The sequence below is a fragment of the Aphis gossypii genome, chromosome X, assembly GCF_020184175.1.
Source record: "Aphis gossypii isolate Hap1 chromosome X, ASM2018417v2, whole genome shotgun sequence".
Lineage (NCBI taxonomy): Eukaryota > Metazoa > Arthropoda > Insecta > Hemiptera > Aphididae > Aphis > Aphis gossypii.
Genome location: NC_065533.1, coordinates 53901108 through 53926641, shown reverse-complemented (window position 1 = coordinate 53926641; position 25534 = coordinate 53901108). Strand labels below are relative to the sequence as shown.

Here is a 25534-nt window from a genome sequence, read left to right as displayed (position 1 = left end):
TCAATTACAATACTAATGTTGTATCATGCATAATATTTAAACATAAACATTATTGATATTAAAACTATTAACTAGGTTAAGTAAATATGTATGAAATGTTAAGACTTATAGTCAGTAAATTTTTGTAGATATAGCATAATGTATACTTGGTTAAAATATAATAATAGTATATAAGTCATAGGAATAGACAAATATTGTGGTCCTTCAGTAGTGATCGTTTTGATGTGGTCACTTGTGACTCTGTTGGACAAAACAGTGAATAAAGCGTTAACCTTTATTTATTATTGTGTGTTTTAAATAGTTTACGTCTGAAGCGATCAGCGTTACCACAGTTATAAGTTTAAGTTAAATTATCCATTTTGGGTGGTTTTTGGTGAATAAATTTGGTCTAGTTAATCATTGTATAATAATGTTTACGGCAACCTGCAATTTACGAACAAATTGATTTCTTAATTTTATTATAATAATTTTTTTTTATACATATATTATGTGAATTTTAAATAGTTAAGACCAATCGTTAACATTTGAAACAAGACAACTTGAACATTAAACCGTTGTTTGGGCGCCATTTTGATGACCGTCACGACGGGTGTCGAGTGTCCACGACTTTCGACCCCGTTCCCCCGTCCCACCCTCTTCGCGCATGTGATGCCCTCAGTCGCCGACTAATGCGAACAATAACGCTGCGCCAACCAGTCTTTTGATATACGTGTCGTGTCTCTTTCGTCCGATTCTTACGCTTCTGTCACTTAGTAGTTTTTTTGGTGTTCGACAGATTTGTAGTCCGACCGCTTTTTCTTCCTCCTCGCGTGTACGCTGTCTGTATCGTAACCTAACCGTGATAGACAGCCATCCGTCCTTCGTTCGTGAGTCAGGTCGTGACCCGTTTGTGTAACCGTGCCACGTGTGTGTTTGTGATCGCTCCCTGTACGATAACGTCCATCCCGTTCACCCATAGTGCCACTTGTGTTGACTTATTTCTGCGTGGTTGTGTCGCTTGTCGTGCCACGGTGCCGTTGTCCGAGTCTGCTATAACCCGATTGTACATTTCAAATTTCAAATATTCGAATACGATTTTTCTTTTACCAACACTTACAGTACCTACTTGAATGTACTTGTTATATTAGATTAATAAATAAATTTATTTACATGATTTCCTAAAAAAAAAAAGATGTGCAAATACTGATCGCCATTATAGGCATTATAAATTAGATGTCAAATGAATCACTATAATGGATATATTATGTTCGATAATCGATACTGATTGCTGTACAAATTATATAACCGTTATTGTGTATATATGGTGCAGCGGAAGGAGGTGGTATAGCAATTTGCAATAAGTATTGCTTTTTCTGTTTGGATAAACGTAATTGCAACCAACAAAGGATAAAAATTGTAAATTGCGCTCGGTACTTTACAGGTATACATTTTTATGTTATAAATTGTACCCGGCATTTTTCAGGTATAAATTTGTATGTAGTGAATTGCGCCCCATTGAAATATTATTTTTATAATTGTCATTTAACATTACCCATAGATGGTGAGTGGTGACTTACATTGTCTTTCAAAAAGTTGCTTGATGCTTAGTTTACTTAAAATAAATAAATTAGCTTACAAAAATTTAAAAATAAATTTTTTTTAAGTTAAAGATTTATATCTATACTGTACAATTTATACAGTTAATAATAATATAATATTTTAATAATAAAAATTACGTAAATTATATAACATAGACTATAGAGTAATAGTAAAATACAATTAAAAGTTAGGTAATATATTATAAATTATTTCAAATATATTATTTAATAATTAAATTGAATAATTAAAATTCTTTGGATAGACGGAAACCTCTTATATATCTTTTTAAGTAGGTAAAATTTTAGTTAAATACATCTTGGGATCAGCTGGACAATGGTCAGTGGGTTAGGGGGTCAGATCCTTATACTATACTAATATATCATTAACATTTTATTGTTTTTTACAGCTTTAAAATGTTCTCTTTAGCAAAATTGTCTTATTACACTTGCAGCGAAGAAGAAAAAATTTCCTATGATGATTTGGAAACATTAAAAATTGATATACAACCCTGTTGTATCGATATTATGAAATACCAGAAAAAAAAATCAAAATTAAATATTATGAATAATGATATCGATGTTAAATTTATGGACGATGAAGGTAAACAATAATATAGTCTGAATAAATATAAAGAGTATAATAAACTCGAATATTGTTACTGTATTTACTTTCATTCATAAAACCCAACCATTGTTATTTATTTTTCGTTTAACCATGTTAAATACTATTTATCCTTTAATCTGAGCCTGCACATTCGATGTCGATCAATCGTTATGGTAAATATTAATAATGCTCCCGAAGGGGACAAGAATTTTCAGCTTCATAAATATTTTATTCAAATAGTAGTCCCAGGACATTGGAATTAATAAATATTTTATTTGATATATTTGGTATAACACCTCAATATTATTCACAAAGTTGTTCTATTTTTTTAAATTACATTCCATTGAAATAATTATGCACGTAATAATCTCCTTGGGAGGATTCTAATACCGGAATAAATGAGTCAACACTTGACTTTTTTAATTTTTAAATTTGCATTTTATATTATGCGTTATCCGATTATATAATAATATGTTAAATTTTAGATTACTCGATGAGCGAAAAGGCCGCTGCCAGTGGCCATTTAATGTGTTTAGTGTTCGCTGAAAGCTGCGGGTTCCCGAGGACACGAACCATACGCGCAAAGGCTATCAGAAATGAAGTTCCAATGATCAATCGCTTTCGTTCATTTGACAACATCGTGTGCCAGGAAGCAGCTCGTAATGGTCATCTGGAGTGTCTAGTATACCTCCAGGACAATGGGTGTCTATGGGACGTATCCACGTCTGAGGCAGCCGCGGAAGGTGGGCACGTGGCCGTGCTGAAGTATGCCCATGAAAACGGCTGCTCATGGAACGAGAACACGTGTGACGCTGCCGCGAGAAATGGGCACATGGACGTGCTGCACTATGCGCATGAAAACGGTTGCCCTTGGAACGAGAACACGTGTGAGCAGGCCGCGATAAATGGGCACATGGACGTGTTGCGCTATGCACATGAAAACGGTTGCCCATGGAACGAGAACACGTGTGATGCGGCCGCGAGAAGTGGGCACATGGACGTGCTACACTATGCGCACGAAAACGGTTGCCCTTGGAACGAGAACACGTGTGAGCAAGCCGCTATAAATGGGCACATGGACGTGCTGCGCTATGCGCATGAAAACGAGTGCCCATGGAACGAGAACACGTGTGAGGAGGCCGCGCGAAATGGGCACATGGACGTGCTGCGGTATGCCCATGAAAACGGCTGCCCGTGGAACGGGAACACGTGTTCTGCGGCCGCGTACGGTGGACACACAGACATTTTGCGGTATGCCCATGTAAATGGCTGCCCGTGGAGCGAATTTACGTGTTACATGGCCGCGGAAGGTGGGCACGTAGACATGCTGAAATATGCCCATGAAAACGGGTGCTCGTGGGACGAAAAAACGTGTCTGGAGGCCGCAGCCAGTGGGCACATGGACGTGCTGCGGTATGCCCATGAAAATGGGTGCCCGTGGGATAAGGAAACATGTCGGGTAGCCGCAGCCGGTGGGTACATGGATGTGCTGCGATATGCCCATGAAAACGGGTGCCCGTGGGACAAGGAAACGTGTCGGGAGGCCGCAGCCAGTGGGCACATGGACGTGCTGCGGTATGCCCATGAAAATGGGTGCCCGTGGGATAAGGAAACGTGTCGGGTAGCCGCAGCCGGTGGGTACATGGATGTGCTGCGATATGCCCATGAAAAAGGCTGCCCGTGGGACAAATCTACGTATTACGCGGCGGCGAGAAACGGACAAGGCTCATGTCTAGAATATGCGGAGGAAAATGGATGCTTAGAAATTGAGGTATCCGGGAAAGAATGACCAGAATGGAAATAATGACAAGAATAATACACCATCATAGATTATATTTTATTAGGTTTAATTTATGATTATCACTGGTAAGTACAATACCTTACAATTTAATGTGAAACAAGTGTCATGTGTAGGAGTTTCTAATAATTGTACGTATTTGTTCATTAGGTATTTATAGCCATTGCATTAGACTGTTGGTCTTTGGAAAATTGTTGACATTGACGTTCTGAATATTATGGTATTTGAGTGACCACGGCTGTTGGATCTTCAAAAATAACATTATTGACATTGTACTATTACTCATATTTATATATATATATATATATTAGGTAATGGTGATGTTTATGTTTGAATATTTTTCATATGAATACGAATCGTTATATACATTATATCGGTAAATAAATATATCTAAAGCACTTGTAAAGTATTCAACAACTTAAGTGTCTAATTTTTTGTTTTAATATTAATATATGTGAATAATAATTAATTATACCTTCATAGTTGTATAATGTAGATTGCTTCTAATATGTTATACAAAATTAACATAAAATGATTTTGTATAGCATAAATGATAATGAATGTATGTACTATAGATAATATTATTACTACATTATGAGGAATTCTTTATTATCTATATCCAATACATCAACGACTAATGAAAGAAAAATATATTTTCTACAAGTATCTATTAGCTGGGTAGGTACTTACCTAATCATTCCAATTTACATTTACTACACAACTTCCAGTCTTTATTTAAATGCGATATGATGGATGTTTTATTATAATATTTTGTTATAAGTATAAGTACAATATTTAAGTACCTAATTTATAATTGTATGAATATATTACACATTTCAACAATGTCTAACATGTGCAACATATTTTATAATACTGTAGCTATTAACTATCATATTAAATTGGTTACTACCTACCTAAGTAATTAAACTAAAAATAACAGTGTCATTATAATTATCATTTATTACATAGATAATTATAAGGTATAACTGTTAAGTTTATGACGTATGCTTAATAGGTATTAATGGTAAATAAATTTAATTAAATAAATTGTTCCATACATTTAATTTGTTATACTCTGATGAATCTTATATTTTATGTTTGTTTATACAAAAATTTTTTTATAATATATTAATATCCATATTAAGCCAGATCAATCTCATCCAATTATAAGTCTAATTATTTCAAAACTATATAAATAAAATGTATTTCAAATCATAAATACTGTTTTTACATACTTCTATTTTTTTTTTTAATTATTATTATTATTTTATTCTTGTTTTAAATAATATGCTCTCATTACTTGTATATATTTTGTATTAATTATTATTTATTACGTTTAATAATTTATGTAAATTTTTTTAACTACCTACTGTTGTAGAAGGCTCTTATACATTTAATACAATATTTATTTTAATGTTTATGTTCCTTATACTAAAAATTATTTTGTTAATAATTTATAATATATTAATATTTAATATACTTCATCAATATTATTTGAAGAAATTTAAAAGAATATTGAACTTGTTAATTTATTTTGTTAGATCATTTTAAATTTATTTATTCAAGTAATAAATGTATTACTATAAAAAACAAATAAAGAAAAGAAAAGAAATATATTGTTAAAAATGTTTTTACCGAGAGCATAGGTGAATAGGTGATACTAATAACAACAAAACACTTTGTAGAAATACAAATCAAATTACAGTATTAACAGAGAAATTAATTTAATTAAATAAATGTCTTTAGTTTATTTATCATTATTAATTTTGTTATCAACAAATTTTATTGTTGAATTAATTTTATCAATACATAGGTATTATTAACAACATGGTTCAGGTACATTTAACAAAATATTTGATGTATTAATGTGAGAATTGTTAGTTTTATTGTTATGGTAAATTTAACATTATTTATGATGTAGCAATGACAATTTTTTGTCAGCTCAGAAGTAACAAAGATTTTGTTAAAATGACCTAAGTTTTCATTATTTTTACCTAGGTAGGTACTTAGTTTTTTCAGTGGTTTGTACCTATTAAATTGTTAAGTTTTTTTGGGAACCTGAAGACCAGATCGCCTTATAAGAAATATAAAAATCAAAATCAGAATAATCAAACATTATGTAATTTTGCTCTTTACAGGGGATTCGCATTTATTTTTCTACTGTATTTAATTTTAATTTTGGTATACATTTTATTATAGACTAGCTAACAATAAAAATAAAAATAGGATAAATGACAACGCAATGTTATAAAATATTGATTTTCTGAAACAGCTGTTCGTATAATATTTTAAATTATACCTATTTTTTATTCTATATTATTTTCGTTCATTGCATAAATTAAAAAGTAAATTTTTTATCTCATTAAGTGTCCTACTAGCCACTAGGTAACTGATCCTGTATGTCATTCTAATACAAATTAAATGCCCGTGGATTAACATCTTGTTGAACTCGCGAATTTAACCGCGGTTGAATGTTAACTGCACACATTACCTATTATATCATAATTTATTAAGGTACTACCTACTGTTTTAACCAAATCTAAAATAGAACAAAAAATCATATATTCATATCAAATACAATAATGATAGTTTTTTCATAATTCAACTATACTCACCATGACGTATCACGTATATGTGTTAAAAAGCAATAAATAATATATAGTATCTATTAGGTTAGGTTAGGTTATTGCACTAAGGTTTTTGTTAAATTTACTGACGACTATTTTATGAAAATTGATCAACAATATTGTTGATTTACATAAAGTTCGTCATCCATTTTTACTTTCATTATTTTATATACATTATACATTTATACCTACTATATTTATATTTTTAAATTATAATTTTTTTGCGATACCTACGTATGGTGTTGAATATCATTCACATAAAATTATTCAAGTAAAACTATTAGTTTATGAGTTTTTGTAGTAATTATTGGTTAAAATAACATCATTATATGCATCAATTATATTTGCTTAATAGCGGGTTATTAAATAATTTACATTAAATTACATTTATCCATTAACATTAATTGTTGTTTTTATTCGTTGGTTTATACTAATGATAATCGATTTTTTATTAAACCAAGTTGATGCAGAAATATACATCAATAAGATCGAAACGCTTTATAATGCTGTATAACATTACTTATTAGGTAGCTAAATAAAATAAAGACATATGGTTTATATTTTATTACTATAGCCTATAGGGCTATGTGTATTCCTGTGTGGTGTTGCCCATGACAAATTAAACGACCTCAATTAAATTTCAAAATCGCGGTAAGAAAGTACGGACTAAAAAAGTCCGCTGCAGAAAAGTTCCTAACCCTAAAAAGACCCGTACATATTATATATTAAGTATAATGTAACAATATTTTTAAAAAAATACCTAGCTAATTTAACTAGGTATCGTCAAAAAAAAAAAATATTAAAAAAGAAATTCCGGTAGGTATCTAGTATCTACAATATAATATGATGTGTATAACAATATATTTAAAAAAAAAATAGCTTAATAAACTAAAAGGGTATATGAATAACCACCAACAATCGTTTTGCTACCCATTTCGTTGACTTTCACAATTTCTGACATTTTTCTTTCGATAGCAACATAATAATCAACCAACAAAATGTTGAACTAAACAGACAAAATTGAAAACTGTTCGGTTACCAATACGGTATGTGCACGGTGGATATACCCAGCAACTATATAGATATCTTTATCTACCTATATTAAAAATATCAGATATATAGTCAAACGAGTAAAACTTGGTACACCAGAGCATTAAGATAAAAGCAATAGACAATATTTATTTTTTCACAATAATATATAAAATCTGTACAATTGGTGCACAATATGCAAATATGATAAGGGCTATAAACCCTATAAAATATATCTATAAAGTAGTCAATTAGTTAAAATATGTCAACTGTAAGCTTCAAAGCGATTTTTGGAATTAATTGTAAATTAAATTAAAACATTTATAATTTTGAATTAATATTATATATTATAGCGTCAGGTATAAGTAAAGATATAATATGATATGGACATTACAGTGTATAAAAATATATTTTAATAAAACTCAAGATTATTTCCAATATTTGAACTATAATAAGTTGTTATGAATACAGAATAATTCAATGATGTACAGAAATATAAAATCAATTATTATTTGACGAACTGCCAACTGATACGTGTATAATCATTCGGATTTGATAATAATGATTTTTTATATAAATTATGTATACTAATTATACATATTAAATACTCACAAAATGCTTTGCTATTTAGAAACTATAGCTGCATTTATGAAAACAAAATAATTTGCAAATTTTTGCGATTCCTACGAATTTTGTATTAAAAAATTATTATTTGACAATAGTTAACATGTTGACTTAAAATTATTTTTATCAAGAGCATATAGGAATTTTATTATATTTATATAAAATAACAGTTAACTAAGTTGTCTTTATATGTTAACGAAATTTCAGTTAAAATACACAAGAATAAAAAATATAACAATATAGAAGTTATTTTTTTATGTTACATATTGTAAAATGAGCAATTTTTATTCAATTTTTTTGACTTAGGATATTACGACATAAACACTAAAACACATGTTCTAGGTGTTGACATACGTAGTGATATGGTAAAATGATCTTAGTATACCTAACAAAATAAAAATTAATTTTTTATTATTAATCTTATTTTATTTGAATAACTTGAAAAATATATAAATTGTTATTGAATAGCTAATTAGTTTTTTTTGGTCATGGAAATGATTTAGATTACTGAAATTTATACATGATATTCCAAGTCTTATAACGATTAGATGGTTTGGGAAACATCGGCTTCACATTATTTCGCTTTTCGGGAAATACAATAGTTGTGTTCTGTTTCAATATTTGCAATCGTTTTAGCATGTTGCGCTTTATGTTTATTATCCCATTCCATCATTTGACATTTGTTCTTCTTAGTTTGAAGTTCTTGTAATGATGGTTTACGATCTTGCGAGTTAGATGATTTATCATTGGAACTTGCAGATGACATGTTGGTTGTCTAAAACAAATTGATGAGATCATAACAATTATTTTTATTATTACAAAATATTATATTTATTTATTTTTGACTTGAACATATTGTGCGACAGTCAGAAAATGAGATACGTTCGGATAGATCGTTAGACGCTGTTGTACAAATGGACAAATGAAGATGTCTTTCACTAAAAATGTATAATATGGATGAACTAATAGTTTTTAGTTCCACCAAAAATATTGTAATATTTGGATATGTCTGGTTGTGATCATCGAGGCGTTTGTTGTAATTTTAGGCTCAAGGCTATCACATACTCAAGAGCTTTTTGAGTGACATAAATTTATGACGAAAACTAATTTATATTCAAATTCTAATACTGAATTAAGGTACAAACAAAAATTAAATAATAAATAGTATGTACGATTTGAAAAAGGCTGATAAATGTAGGTAATAGATATACGAACCGTATAAACTATAGTTTTAATCGGAATTAAAATAAACTCAGAAATAACTAATAATAATTTTCCATCAAAGTCTACTTCCGTTATATATTGTATTTAATATATTATTATTTAGGCTTGGAAGTAATATAAGGAGATAAAACAATTAAATATATGCACGAAAAAATTGTACAATTTTGCAATATGCATGGAAAAATATAAAATAAACAAACAAAAGTAATAAATTTGCAAAAAATTATTCAAAGTTCATTATTTAAAAACATATAATGTCGTTATTAATATTCACACAAAATTATATTAGGTATGAAAAATAAAATATGGCGCGTATAATTGGTTGGCATTTTGACAGTTTATTGAATTGAAAAAATTGTTAAGAAAAATATATTGTCATTATTTATAAAGTTAAATATGCATTATGAATATAATATGCGTATGAAAATCAAGAGTAATGCACTTTTTACCTTAAAATAGAAGAAATATGCAAACTATGCATTTCTATTATTTTTTAATTTTCAGTTTTTAAACTTAACAATGTACCTATAGCTTGAATTTTCTAGCTTGGTGTGCAATAAATCGACAGCATACAGAATAATACGCAACTCCTAAAATTTTTGAGCTCTAATTTTTATTATAATAAAAAATTAAAAGAATGTGGACTTACAGATTGATTGAAACGAGTGTTGACAATACGGTCACGAACGGTAGCTGCTGATCGACACTCTAAAAACCCGATGCTGTTAAAATATTCTCAATAAAATCGTACAGTGCGTATATTATATTATATTATATTAGTAGTATATTTCATATAAATATTTAAATGCTATACCAAGAAAACTCCACTTGAGATATTAAAAAAAAAATAGTAATAATAATGAATAATAAATACTATTATTATTCCAAACAGGCGTTTTCAGCTGTCGGGTAACACAATATAAGATCTATGTGACGGTACACGAATCACTGAATCACACAATTAATTATTATAATTATTATAATTTTTACAAATTAAATGTCAATAATAGGTCAGAAATCCACAATCATTTTTTTTTGTTAAAATAATGGTTACCTACGTAATTACAAGGCGTAATGACGTGATAAATGCCAAGCATCTAATGACACTTCTTAATATTTATATTTAGCTATAATAGTATTCATTACAATTTAATCAGATTTCATTAATGCATATTTAAATAGCTAAATGTAATTTGGTTTAAACAATTTAATTGCTCGTTATTAAGCAAATAATTGATGCATGATGTTATTTTAACCAATGATAATTATAACAAAAATTCTCGAACTAATAGTTTTACTTGTATAGATATTAACTTGAATGGTTTTATTTTTATGATATTCAACGCCGTGAATGTCACAAGATAAATTATAATTTAAAAATATATCTTCTATATATAAAATAAATAAGGAGTAATGGGTGATGAACCTTATGCAAATCAACAGTTGTTGATAGATTTTTTTGAATTGTTTTAAAAAATTCAACAAGATCCTTAATGCCATAGGCTACTATATATTATAATTACTTATTGCTTTTTAACACATACATGTTGTCATGACGAATAAAGTTAAATTATGAAAAATTATGATTCTTTTATTAGATATGTACAATTTATTATAATTAATTAAATTATTTGTTCAAGTGTTGTACATTTATGTATATTATATTTGTATAAGGCGTGTTAGCATGGTTTTTTGTTGTTATGATAAATTCAGAGATAAATTCAATAAAAATAAATAAATTGTGTTCAATTATACTTGGTGTCGGTATACACAGTACACAGTTCAAGGACAGACTGTCCCCGAGTGTCCCGTATTCTTATCTATAGTATTTGGTGATGGTTTTGGTCGTTTTAGACGCCGGTCGTCGGCATAGATAATAAAGATCTTTATTATCAGCTATGTTCGTTGATTAATTCTTATCACTGTTGCTGTTATCGTACTCGGCGTGTTACCACATTTTGGCCAGTTAACCACAATATGAACAAAAACGTTAACAAGGACGGAGGTAAACCGAACACGCGCGAACGCCGACTAGACAGTGTGTAGTGACTTGTTTGGTTGTATTATGTTTGAACACTGCTTTACCGAACAGTTTTTGCGCATTTTATACGTTTTCCGCTTGCGCACAGCTAGTAAGTTCTCATACTGAATGTGTTTGTTGTGGTGTTTGTATCGTCCCGGTGTGGTGTTTGTAGTATAAGTCTCATACTAAATACTTATGTTTACGTTGTAGTCTCTTTGATAACCGCAATTTAGGCATTTGGCAATTGGCGTTTGTTGGAGCTACGTCCGTGAGTTTTTTTTATGTGAGACTCGTCTCGTTTGTATCCGGTTAAGGCTATAACGTCGGCTCGCTTCTTGTCGTTGTGCTTGGCCGTTCACCAGTCCTCGTCGGTTGAAGTCATCAGTGTACAGTAAAGATCTTTCACACGTCCTGCCTGGCTGCCCGGTTAGGTACTAACCTTTGCGTTGACGGTGAACACGAAACGGTTGCCGTTCCAACGGAGGAGTGAAAAAGGTTCACAAACGTAGTGTTGCAGGCCGATTATTGACGATCGTTTGTTCTGTTGTCTGTTGTGTGCGGACTGTACTGATTTGTTTGAGCAATGAACGCGTAAGTATGCATTACTCAGGTACATCTTGGAACGGACATTTTTCGCGGGCGGTGGCCGAATGGAAATATTAATTTAATTGGTTTACATGTATCATTACAAATGATGAACTTAATTTTGCTACTTAAAATTACATTTTTATTAAACTAGTAATACCTAGTTATTAGCATGATGTCACATAGTATCGTAAGGACCCGCATATTATTATTTTGTCATTTTCTTACTTACGCCTAACATATTAACATACTAACATTTACTTTCAGTGATTCAGAAATTTCAATTTGATGTTATTGACTTCAGAATTTAAGTGAATGAGTTATGAATACACATGTAAAATACTAATATTGTTCATAAATCGTTTATATATTAAAAAATTCTAAAGAAGTATTGAGAAAACAATTATAATATTCTAACCTATAGGTTGGCAATTGAATTCTATGGCGATTCTGATAATTTGAAAAAAAAATTTGAAGGCTAGAAAATATTTAAATATTATAGTTATTAATTATTGTTGTGTTATTGTGACAATTATTGTAAATAGCAATAGCCAATTAACATGAACATCATTGTTATCTCCAGATACATTGTTAAAATAAATCGAATATCTTGTGTACAGAAAACTAGCATTAAAAAAAAAACATTTTTGGCGATCCTTTTATTTCCTCTCCACTGGTTGATTTAAGCTTGCAACCCATCTATTATTGACCCCTGTTTTCATCTAGCCTTTGATTTTGATAGGTAATTGATCATTACTCATTTAACTTTAATAATTATACCTAGCTAACAATGTAAAATTGAAATTGCTGAATGCAAATTTGTTATGTTATCTGTTAGATGGGGGACACACATAGGAATACCGTCTTCTTGCTATAAATTAAACTAAGTTATCAGTACTCTAGAATCTAAGTTGTTAGCTATCAGGGCTGGAAGTAAGTTACTATTTTGCAATTGATTTACTCTTAGTCACTCATTTAGAAAATTAATCTCTCATGTCACTGCTTAAATTTAAATATTTGTTCAAATAATATTATAGGTAATAAATATATATTTTATTATATTATGTTTTTCAAAGAGCATTGGCGGAACTTGGGCAATTTTTATGAGGAGGGGGGGGGGGTCAAACTTTATTTTTTTTTGATATACTGTATTCTTAAAGATACTTGGAGATTAAATATACCTAATAAATACATTTTACAAAATATCAAGGAAGCAGTTCCCCCCCTCTCACCCCTTCCTTCAGTTGCATACTATGTTAATGAGTGTGTTTTTAATTTATATTAAGAAATATAAATTGTTCCCATGGAATTTCATTCCACAAACTACTTGTAGAAATATTTTAATCAAATTTTTTGTGGATCAAATGATAATTTTTAATTAGATACTTAAGCATCAATTATATTTTTGGGATTCAAAGATAACAATTTAAGAACAGTAAATTGTTAGAAAAACACACATATTTAGGCCACTTTTATGATTAAATGTAGTCACTATTTTAAATAGCTTAAACAATTTCCAGCCCTGAACTATCTGTGATTACCGTAACTTACTATAACAATATTTTATACATTCAAAAATGTTGAACACTTTTAATCATTTGCAATATCTACGTTTTTAATAGGTATTTTTGAGGTACCAACAATAATTTGCTGAAAACCAGTGTTTATCAATCTGAGGATTGTGATCACTTAGAATTGGTGCCCTGTAGCCCGTAGGCACAAAATGCTGATTTATAAAATGAACTTATTAATTTAAAATTTTTTATTGATCAAAAATAAATACTTAAAATAATAATAAACTAAGGATATAGGTACTTAAAAATAAATAATGATTTAGTTAATGATGTTATATTGTTATTGTTTAAATTTGTATTTAATATAGATGTTGATGGTTGTAAAGTGATAGATCATATTTTATACATATTATTTTGAGGGTCGTGACACTAAGCAGAATTAGAAATGATGCTTTAAGTCAGGCAAAGGTTTCTCAACCTTTTTGTAATGGCTACCCACAAACTTACTGCTTCCAGATCCAATCCCACATTTTAGTTAGACTTTAATTTTAATTTACATAATTATATGTTGAAGTATCAAATAAAACATAACTTAAGCATTTATAAATTTATGACCAATATTATTTTCATATATTTATTTATGTCACAAGTTGCAACCCATAAACATTTTTTTCTACTCATAGGTTACTTCATGTAATTTATCTTTTGTATCATAATTAATTAATTTTTTTTTTCTGATTGAGAATTGATCAATATTCTTATATAAGATAAGTTTCTTGTTACTCGGTAAGTGCAATCAAATCTAAAAATGGAAAATAAGTAAAAATTTTAAGCTTATCCATTGATTTATTATATTAGGAACAATAAAATACAGTGGAACCTAGATAAGTTGAAAAAAATTTCACTACCTTGCAAAAATCTTGATTAGGTACTCGAAAGAAAAACTATAGATAACTCGAGGATTCTCTGTTCTAAATATAAATGGATAATATAGATAATAAATATATATAATAACCAGGGTTCGGGACTTATAGCATTTGCATATCCATCATAGGTGATGTAAAACATAGCAGAGTGGTATACAAATATGTTTTATAGTACCGAGAATGCAAATATGAAATTTTATTTAGAATTTTTTTTTGCATATTTTAGGGTTTTCGCATTTTTAACGATTGATGGATAATATTGTTGTTCAAAATGTATTAATTAAAATGTTAAATGATTAATTACAAAAATTTGTTTTGAGTGTACGGTAGAGTCGCTAATCCGAACTAGATGAGACAGGACTTTATCTGGCTTATCAAAAATCCGGATTAAACGGAATGGCGTTATTTTTTAACTTCCTAATAAATATTTTTCAAAAAACACCTTATGTACTTATACAAATTCAAAATTTATCGATTAACAATTTTACATTACACATTAATATTGTTATTAATTGAAACAATAATATCTTTATAAGGGGTTTTCAGGTATTCTCAAATATATACATTATACACGAGTACTAAAGTACAAAATATAAATTGTTCGGATTAGCGAGACTCTTCTATAGTAATACATTCTTTACTCAATAAATTAAAAATCGTGTAGTTATATTTTGTAAAGATTTTATTTTTATTATTAATTAATAATTATAAATAAATTATAATGTTTTTTTATATTTATATGAAATGAATCCTTTTTTTAATGATTTTAAGTGTTTTTTTTCATTTTTAGTGCATATTTTTAAGTTAATCGGATCAATTATAAGCGCATTTTTTTTAGTGCTTTTTAGTGCCTATAAGTCTTAAACCCTTATAATAATAGATAACTTTATAAACATTTGTCTAATTGGCTTAAATACTATTGATAATAACATGTGCTCTCAAATTTTAAGTTAAAGTAAGACAACAAATTATTTATTACAAAGTTGCAAAACTGTACACATGTTTTATTATATTTTTTTTTTCAATAAACTATATAATCATATTTTTTTACATTGTATAAAATAATTAAAAACTTTAATATATTCCTACATGCATTTTAAAAGTACTTTAAGTTAAATTTTTTTTCTAAAACCTTGGTAACTCGAAAACCTTGATAAATCCAGAAAATTGCTATTCCCTTGAATTTTAACTTATTGAGGTTCCACTGTATTACTTAATAGGATTAGTAACGATCAACTTTAAATTATTAGGTGTCTTGCCTGCTGAAAGTCTATGTAAAAAATAGTTATTCTGTTTATAATAAAAAATTATGTACTATGGAGAAGATGTAAAAAATATTTGTGATAAAAAGGAAATTAGAACATATGATGCAAAATCAAACTACACTAAAAAATTATTTAGTTTAAATGTTGTGGGGTATTTTGAACCAAGTTTTTTAATTGATACCAATTAATATTAAAAAAATATATATACTATAATACTAGGAATACTAAAAAGTCTAATATAAATAAATAGATAGTTAATTAATTATTTAAGTTGTTTGTTTATTTAAATGATGTATCATTAAATACTTAACTTGATATCTATATATGTTTATTCATAATATTATCTATTTTTTCAACTGTTATAAATTAATATATTTTAATTGTAATTCTCCGAGACCACCACAAACTTTTTTACAGTAATAGATATTATTATGAATGATGTGTATAGTATAGTTTTATAATAAATAATAAATATATTTATATAATACCAATTATTTTAGATTTTTGGTAAATTTAAGACATAGTTATAAATAAAATATAATACTTATAGATGTTTTATTTTTTTGCTTAAAATTATTGATTTGTTTTAGTTCTAATATGGAATATTTCGATTTAGAAGTAATAGACACTGATGACCAATCTGAAGTAACAATTCATTTTGATGATGATGTCAATGTCGAAATGAACAAATCACTTTTAATCGAAAATAGTGCATATTTTGAAGCTATGTTCAGTGGACGTTATATAGAATCTCAAATAGGACATAGGATACATATAAAGGTATCTATAGATGTATTTATAATAAAAACTTCTTTTTTCTTGTTAACCTATTATTAAGTGTTTATGAACAAATATTGTCTGCAAGAGATATGCCTATTATTCTATGACTGTTTACTGCTCAACCCTATTTTATATACAATTACTATAAAATGTAAGTATGTATTTCTAGGTACTTATTTCTGGATAATTTTCATGTCTGTTAAGTACTTAAGTCTTTAATAATTGTATTTGCTAGTACATTTCCATTTAAGTCTATGATATGAATACATTTTCAAAATAGCACTTTTATTTATTTTTAGAATCAAAGTAACAAACTCATAGAATTGCTCTGAGAAATAGAAATGGCATAAAATTGCCACTATTTTGTATGCTATTACTTAAAGGTTAAAAGTATTTACTATTATTGGCTTCTTTAGTAATTTCATGACAAGAACTGATAATTTCTTTTTATGTCTTCCAGCTTGTATACTGTGATTTTTTGCACAATTTTATTGAATTTATATTAAATGACATCTAAAGTCTAAAGTTATCATAATTTTCTACCAGATTTTCTGTCATTAATGTTCAAAAATTACAATGTCCCTTTAAAGCAGTTTTCTTGTCATCCACAAAAAAATTGTAGACTCAATAACAGAAATAATTATATTTCTATTCAATTCCATCTTAATTTTAGCAGTTTAATTTAATTGTAAATTAGCAGAATTATGTATATTAGCTTCAATAACAATAATGTTTTGGTATCAATTGAAAGTGATAGTTACATTTTCTAGGAATATTATATTTTTTTATTACTTGATACCACATTTTAAAAAGTTAAAGACAACAATTTTCCAAAATCTGAGACCTGATGATACTTCAACCGGTCTTATAAAATATAGCGAAAATTGTGCTGCAGAATACTTGCAATACACCCTGTCATTAGTTTGTGAATATACTAGCCTTTTTCATTTGTTCAAACAACTTTTTAAAACTTTCTTTTTTTTTTTTTTGAAACTCAGTCGTTAGGAATACAAATATTCTTCTTGGGGTCCATGTTTTTTCAAAATATTTGATTTACTCTTTACTTGAATATTTTTTACTTTAACTGACATATAACTGAATATTGAATATCAATTAAACTAACCTGACTATCGCTGTCAACATGTTAATGTTTTATTTGATTGCTTAAACAAGGATATTTTTTATGCAGACTAGATTATGTCAATTTGTGTCGTGATGTTTCTTCGATAAAAAATTTTGGTCATACTTTTATTAGCACACTTAATCACTTTATTTGATCTACAGCTACAATACGTTTTGGACAACTGAATTTCAGTTACTGAACTGATACAATAAAAAAATGTAGGTACAGACAGTCATGAAAATACTATAGTTATATTATTATTTGAACTTTTGACAACGATAATTCGATAAGATTAACAATTAGATATTTATGGTTTTTTTTTTATTGCATTCTCCAGTTTCAGTTTTATTATAATGTCTGATAATTAATAATATATTAGTGTTTACGGTTATAACTAGAGTGCAGATTTCTATGCGATTGCATATTTTTTTCCTTTTCACATTTTTGGATTTTTGTCAGTAATCTTTATAAATCGTAATAGCTTGAAAATACTTGTGAAATTTTTTTTTACATATTTCTGCATATTTAATGGTTATCGCATATTTTTACAAAATTTGAAATGTATTGCATATTAAACCAAACATTTAAAATACTATTTTGTCAAGTATAAATATTAAAAATAATTTTGTTGGCATTAAATAATGACTGATAAAAAGACTGAAATAAAGATAAGATGAATTATCGATCACGATAAATGGTTGTGTCTACCTATAATTTTAATTAATCTTTTATTATATCAGTCAGTTATCGACATACCACTTAGTTCTGTCGTTTGTTGTTTAGTTGGTAAATCATGAATATGTTGAAGAAATTCGATTTACTATCAAATTTAAGAATAGATTTTCTCAGCAAACAAAGATACTGAGGTTATTACTACTGACGGAAAAATTGTATTTTGCAACTTTAATTGAAAATCATTGTTTGTGATTTTAAAAATACATTAAGTTGTTCAGAAAATTACCTAAATTGTTTTTTTCATTAAGTATTTAAGTTATTAATTATTTGTAAATAAATTATTTATTATTAATTAATTTGTAAATTTTAAATAAATAAAAAAAAATTCTTGCATATTTGTTGCATATTTTTATGATTGTTTACTATATGATTTCCATATTATTTGGCATAATATTTCTATAGTTTTTAGTGCATAAAAATCTGAGCTCTAGTCGTAATATAGATGTGAGATTATTTTATGGGTACTGTATGCCGTATGGTATACATATCTGTGGGCTGTTCCAGCGCTAGGATTTTCGCTTATTTGTGAGTTGTAATAATATGTTTATTTTAATTATGATAAATTTTTGAATTTATCAAGATGCCAAAGACTAAAGACATTATAACATTTATAACATATTATTTCTTAAGTTTTGGTCCAGTTAGTTGTGTCACTGGTCTCCCTGCCCTGCCATCGTTTTGGTTACCTATACTGCTTTCCACTGGACCCACTCCACTGGGAGTGAAGTCCACACACATGTGAAAATTCTCTTCTTAGAGAAAGGAGTACAAATGCTACACACTACACTCTACCCCTCCCAAGCGAAAAGACTTCAATAAAAACTAATTTGAAAATAAAATTTATTGATCACCAGTGCTCACTTTTTGTGAACTTGATTATAATAATAATTTCATCTAATGTCCAACAAATTTAATATTAAAAAAAATCTATTTTGTTATTTTAGGATATAAGTCATATCGGTTTTATGAAGGTCATTAACAGTTTGAAAAATAATCAAGTTATATTCAATGATTTAGAAGATTTACTTCTTATACTAGAAGTGTCACAAATTCTTCAGTTTTCTTTTATAATTTTTCAGTCTACTAAAATTATCGAAGAAAAATATTTATTTACTATTAATGCAGTAAATATATTTCCAAAAGCTTCTAAGCTTAGATTGAAGAATTTATTAGATAAAGCACATGCTTATATTTTATACAACTTTACAACAATATTGAGAAAGAATAAAGTTGGTTTTTTGAAACTAAATGAACATGATTTACATTTATTGTTGAAAAACATTAATTTAAATGTTGAAAATGAAAAAGAAGTGTTTGATTTGATTATGGATTGGTGTTCAATGAACGATAATTACAATTTTGAGTATGAATTGGCAATTAATTGTGTGTATTTTAAGCGTATGACTCAAGAACAATTGAAATATTGTATTTCAAAAACTAAAAATATACATTTACAAAATGCCATCAAAGTGTTTATAAATTTCACTAAAAATATTCAAAACACAGTAAGTTTAACTAAACCGATTAGATGTATTCCACATGTTTTGTGTGCTGTCAAAAATGAAGAAGATGGCCATGCTTTTATGTACCGCTGGGATTGGGGTATTAGGCAGTTTGTAAAGTTTCTAAGATTGGATCCATTGCCAATTAATACAACTGGATATCAAGTTATTATTAAAGGTTACAAAAATAATTTATACTTAATACTTATTGTATTGTGTGTATGATATTTATTTAATTTTTTTAGATTTAGATATTTATGTGTTATCCGGTAAAAAATGTATTATTGAATATGGAAAAAAAATGTGGAATGAAGATATGTGGAAGTATAATTTACTGACAGAAAAATGGAAAATATTACGAGAGTAATTACAAGTTCTAAATTATTCAATAATTGATATAAATAATATTTTATTCATTTTTTTTTTTTTTAGTTGTAAACCATTTCCTAGACACTACGGACTTGGATATTTTTGTGGCGATAATTTGGTTTTACTTGGAGGTGTTACAAAAAACAGATTGGCTAATGAAGTTATCGAGTATTATGTAAAAGGTAAATTATAGTTAAATGTATTTTGCTGGTAAATTAAATTTTTATAATTTATTCATTTCAGAAAGTGATTCGCTTAATTATGTTACCCACAAACCATTGCCAAGTAACAATTTAATTCAAATGGGTGTTCATCAAAAATTGTTTATTACTTTGGAGTATAAGGGTAACTTGGTATTGATAGCTAAAAGCCAAGAACCACTATGCTTTTACCTAACTATTGATCCATCTAACAAAAATGTTCAAAATTGGAGTAGACGTACAATACATTTACCTGAAGTGGTTATTTGTGGAACCACTTATAATGACACTGTTTACTTCCTTGGTAAGATCTATATTTTCATGAAAAGTAAGACACATTAATTATACATATTTTTTCAATTATGTTATACTTTCAGCTTATGACAGAAAGCGGATTATTAGTTTACATAGTTATTGTCCAATAAATGATTTCTGCCAGAAGTTGAAATCTTTTACTATAAAGTATGATGAACATACTACTATGTGTGCTTTTAATATTGATAAAGTTATGGTGTTTAAAGATGATACTCTTCAATATTATTCGATTGGTGACATCATTATTATAGAATATAAAATTCAATTGAATTCCTTTCACTCTGACTATTTATTAAGTGTTCCTATGTATTTAAAATCGACATATTAAATTAATTTAGTTAAGTATTATAACTTATAATACTAAATATATATCTTAAGTGTACAATTTAAATAACTTAGTGATGATACAAACTACAAAGTTAAGATTTATATGTTTTATTATTTAACATGATATATTTTCTTTATTAATTATTATCATAAAAATTATATTTTACTTTCCATTAATTGGTTGTATTTATTAAACTTAAATTATATTATTGCAAAATTTAATTTTTTTCTTCATGTATTCAAACATTTTTTTTTTTTTGTTTGTTTCAACTTTTATGAATGTATTATGAATCTATAGTTCTATATTATAATTTTGTGATTTTTGTTTATTTTAATATTTGTTGTATAATGTATCATGCTATATTTTAGAATTTGTCATATTACATTTTATCAAAATGTTTTTGTTTGATAATAATAACATATTTATTTGATTAAGAGTAAAGTATGTACACTCGGCCATTCTGTAATTTATTGATTTAAATAAATGTATAATTTATTAATATATAAAAGAGTTTATCACAACTGAATGCGATGTTCAATTATAGGTATATTAGGTATGAGAGGTTTTTATTGTCTTGCATTTTATATCATTCATAAATTATTTTCCATCTAATTACTTATTATTTTGTCTAATCACTCAATGTAAAATGTTCTAATAAATTAATCACTCAATGTCTCAATGAATATTAGAAAGGCCAAGTAAAAATGTTAGTGTACAGTATAAAATGTAATATATATAGCTGATGAATACATTTTGTTCTCTATTGCCGCAAATACGTAGTTAAATGCTTAATGGCAAAAACTAATAATTAATGTTATATTTGAATTACGATAAATTTTAATTCTTATAAAATGCTATAATAATTGTATGCTATTATAATGTGCTATGTTTACTTATTGTATGTGGTATGTTTCGTCTTACATTCTTTAAGTTTATGTATTATATATACCATTTATCATAATGTTTAATTATGTAATGCAAAAAGTATATTGAATTGAATGTATATTTTATTGATTCTCAACAATATACTATATGAATGTTCTATTAATTGTATTACTTATTTTATTTACTTAATTAAAATAAATAAGATTCTTCTCTAATATTATTATTAATACCATCAGTTCCATAATAACATTAAAACAGTAAAGTGCTGTACTGTACTAATATTTTAAATTGATCTATTAAATAATTAGCTCTGAAAGTTAAATGTAAAATCTTTTTCTTTTTTTTGTATTTTATTATTGAGTCTATACACAGTTATATATTATAATAATAGAACACATAATATTTGATAGTTTTAGTATTTTATATTTACATACATTTACAAATTTTTCGTCCGTAAGAACCTTCTCCACAATGAGCTCTTCAATTTAAAAAAAAAATCAAAACGATTGGTTCAGTAGTTTCCGAGAACATATCACTCAAAGGTTTTCATTTTCACATTTATATATTAGATAAGTAAACAGCTATTTAGTATGTCAAATAATTTTTAATGTAACTGTTTTGATGTTTAATATATTAACTATACTGGTAATCAAACATTTTTATTTTTAAGAAATCATTTGATTTGTAATTGCTTAATTGTATTTATAACATAAACTCATTCGGGGTACTTATTTGTATCATAATTATCTAATTATGTTCTTAGTTATTTAAATTATTTTAAAATGTCTTATTATTAAAAACTTCTTTCATTTTGATGATAGGTACCTTAGCTACTAAAGATAATTTGAATTAATTTATAGTTAGATAAAATAGCATAAGTATATGCTGCAAGTTAAACTTAATATTTTTGTGTTAATTAACCACAACATATGTTGTTAAAATTATTAGAACATTTTATTGGACATAAGAATTTTGATTAGATATCTTCTAAAAGATACTCAAAGTTAATTAATATTGAGTTAATTGATTTATAATTGATAAATTTTAATTAATGTACAATATACATTTAATTTGTTAATATTGAATAAAATATCCATAAAAAAATTAAACTTAAAGAAATTTGACCATCAAAATATACCCAACTGATGAAGATTCTACTGACAATTGTATTAACCAGATAAGACTTCTGGAAACATTGAAATTTGTTATGATACTCATGTTTACTTGGAATTGACTTTTCCAGTAAGTTATAAATCTGAGTGGAGCAACAAATGAATGGTACTGGGTCACTGTCCATTTCCATTTCCCATTATATAAGCTGTAAAACATTTCCCCATCCAATACCCTATACATTGAGATTAAATTGGCTTTATGGGCATGAATTGTTTTTTGCATGTCATATTCACTCGTACTTAAACTAGATATATAAGTTCAAACATGGTTAAGACCAAAATTGGATGGAGAAATGACCCCAAAATATTGCATCACAATTGATAATATTACATTAATAAAATTTAAATACGATTTCACAAGTTAGGTGGGTGGAGTAGAAACATCTAGGCTTGACTAGTAAAAATCAATAAAATGTTATTTAATAATAATTGTAACAATAAAAATTAATACTACAACCACAGGGCTATTTATCTTTATAGATACCAATATAGATATCAACTATTTGATAAAATCTATAATAATATGGATCAAAATAAGTTTGCTTGTATACAAAGTACAATTATTATAACTTATAAGCTATATACAGTATATATATATATATATATATATATATATAAAACATATACAGTTTGGAAATTAATTGTTTTATTCTATTGTCTATCGTTATTTATTGTTATATCCTTTTTTTGATAGAGAAATGTCAAACCTGGAAATGCATTATGGGGGTTCTGTCCATAAATCAAATGAATGTATATAAGAATTAGTTATACAACAATGTCGTTTTTTTTTTTATCTTTTACGATTTGGAGAACTAAAAATGCATCAATATATTATTTTGAGTGTGGGTTTCTGATAGAACATTGGATCTAGTTAAGACTTAAGATAACTAACTTATGGTGATTTAATAATGAATAAAAATTTTAAAAATGAATTTCGGAAAAAATCAAGACTGTTTACCAATTATTATCATTTTCAATAAAATCCATTTTGTTGCAATTAAAAAAATGAACTATAAATAGGTACTTTTAACTTTCATCGAATAGGTCATATTGAAATGAAATAGATGAATAATTTATTAATCATGGATTGATTTAAATACCTATCTATAAGTTATGCTGTTGCCAGTGTGTGTGGCTAAAACTCGAATTAGAAATAAATTAGACTGACTTACTGTTCTCCTCGGTAAACTAATAAAATAAATATTAATGCAATATTACTAATCCTACCTAAAGTCTGTAAATGTCAAGACTGTCTGCAATATTAAAGTATTGAGTAGGTTACTAACGTTTAAAAATATATGAGTACCTATCTAGTTAATAAATACTACCTACCTATTAAATATTCAAATAGAACAAAAATCTTTTACCCTTATATTATTACCTTTAAGGCTATTTATTAATAGATGAACTAATAATTGATGAAATATATTGGTTAAAAATAGAAGTTCATCTATTCGTTTATGATGTAGTAGTATAGTATATCATCAAAAATGTTCAATACCTACATATGATATTTACATAATATATTAATTATACGTTTAATACATTTAATACATACCCTGGTCCAATATTTTTTTTTTAAATTCATTTTGAATACAATTGAATGTTAAATCACGTTTTAACAGATTAAAATTTAGTTGGTTTAATATAGATGTCAGTAGCATACTAACATATATATATTTTAATAAGCATATTTTTACGCAGTCCATTAATCTTGTCTGTAATTACTCATGTGTCAAATCACAAATAATATTGGCTTTTTAAGTATGTATATTATAATATATAGGTACCTTGCGTGGTCAGAATCACACTACTGATTATTATGTAACGATTTTTTTAATAAATAAATGTTTATTCAATCCATTTTAAAAATTTTGAAACTTCTCTTGTCGCTTAATATTTATAAGTACCTACTTGGTATTATAAAAACATGTATTTTACGAGTTTGGTAAGAAACAAAATAGGTATATATATGTATATTATCGTATACGCCGATTACTCGGACGTATACCAAAATAAAGTTAAACACAAAATAACGCAAAGTACTTTATTTGAACACGACGTCCGGTGGTGATCGAGTCACACGATCACCACCACTGATCCCTTTGCTGCCTTAACCATATCTCTTATATACTAAATTTACAATTCATACACCTTAGCTTACATAATTATTATTTTAACCCGATTAATAACAATTTTTATTTACATTTCTTACTACTATGTTTTGATTACTAGATTACTTATGCTAGCTAAAATATAAAAGTTTATCAACACCATATTTCACAATTTATTGTTATCTTAACCTATTTAAATGTTTTGTTTTATTATT

At 27.1% G+C, this 25534-nt stretch overlaps 2 protein-coding genes across 4 annotated transcripts in view; one reads left to right on the top strand and one right to left on the bottom strand.

The window, feature by feature from the left end:
- Positions 1-9560, bottom strand: part of LOC114127732 (uncharacterized) — an 85666-nt gene extending 76106 nt beyond the window's left edge. The window contains exon 1 of the mRNA XM_050206862.1: positions 9555-9560. The gene's annotated coding sequence lies outside the window, so the exon portion shown is untranslated. The remainder of the gene's footprint in view (positions 1-9554) is intronic.
- Positions 9561-11359: 1799 nt separating this feature from the next.
- LOC114131617 (uncharacterized) lies at positions 11360-21251 on the top strand. 3 transcript variants are annotated; one of them, XM_050207586.1, is made up of 7 exons: positions 11360-11615; positions 16387-16576; positions 19379-20114; positions 20182-20299; positions 20369-20487; positions 20549-20809; positions 20883-21251. In XM_050207586.1, exons 2-7 carry the CDS (start codon positions 16394-16396, stop codon positions 21146-21148), a joined length of 1683 nt encoding a protein of 560 aa, XP_050063543.1. In that variant the 5' UTR covers positions 11360-11615; positions 16387-16393; the 3' UTR covers positions 21149-21251. The 3 variants fall into 3 exon arrangements, with proteins under 3 accessions (XP_050063543.1, XP_050063542.1, XP_050063544.1); XM_050207585.1 differs by having other exon boundaries at positions 11361-12097; XM_050207587.1 differs by having other exon boundaries at positions 11362-12097; positions 16413-16576.
- Positions 21252-25534: the final 4283 nt, after the last annotated feature.

Excerpts from the sequence above, each read along its gene's own strand:
- LOC114131617 (XM_050207585.1), top strand. Across the intron at positions 20,115-20,181 it reads ATATCAAGTTATTATTAAAG|ATTTAGATATTTATGTGTTA; the intron begins GTTACAAAAATA and ends TAATTTTTTTAG. Across the intron at positions 20,300-20,368 it reads AAATGGAAAATATTACGAGA|TTGTAAACCATTTCCTAGAC; the intron begins GTAATTACAAGT and ends TTTTTTTTTTAG.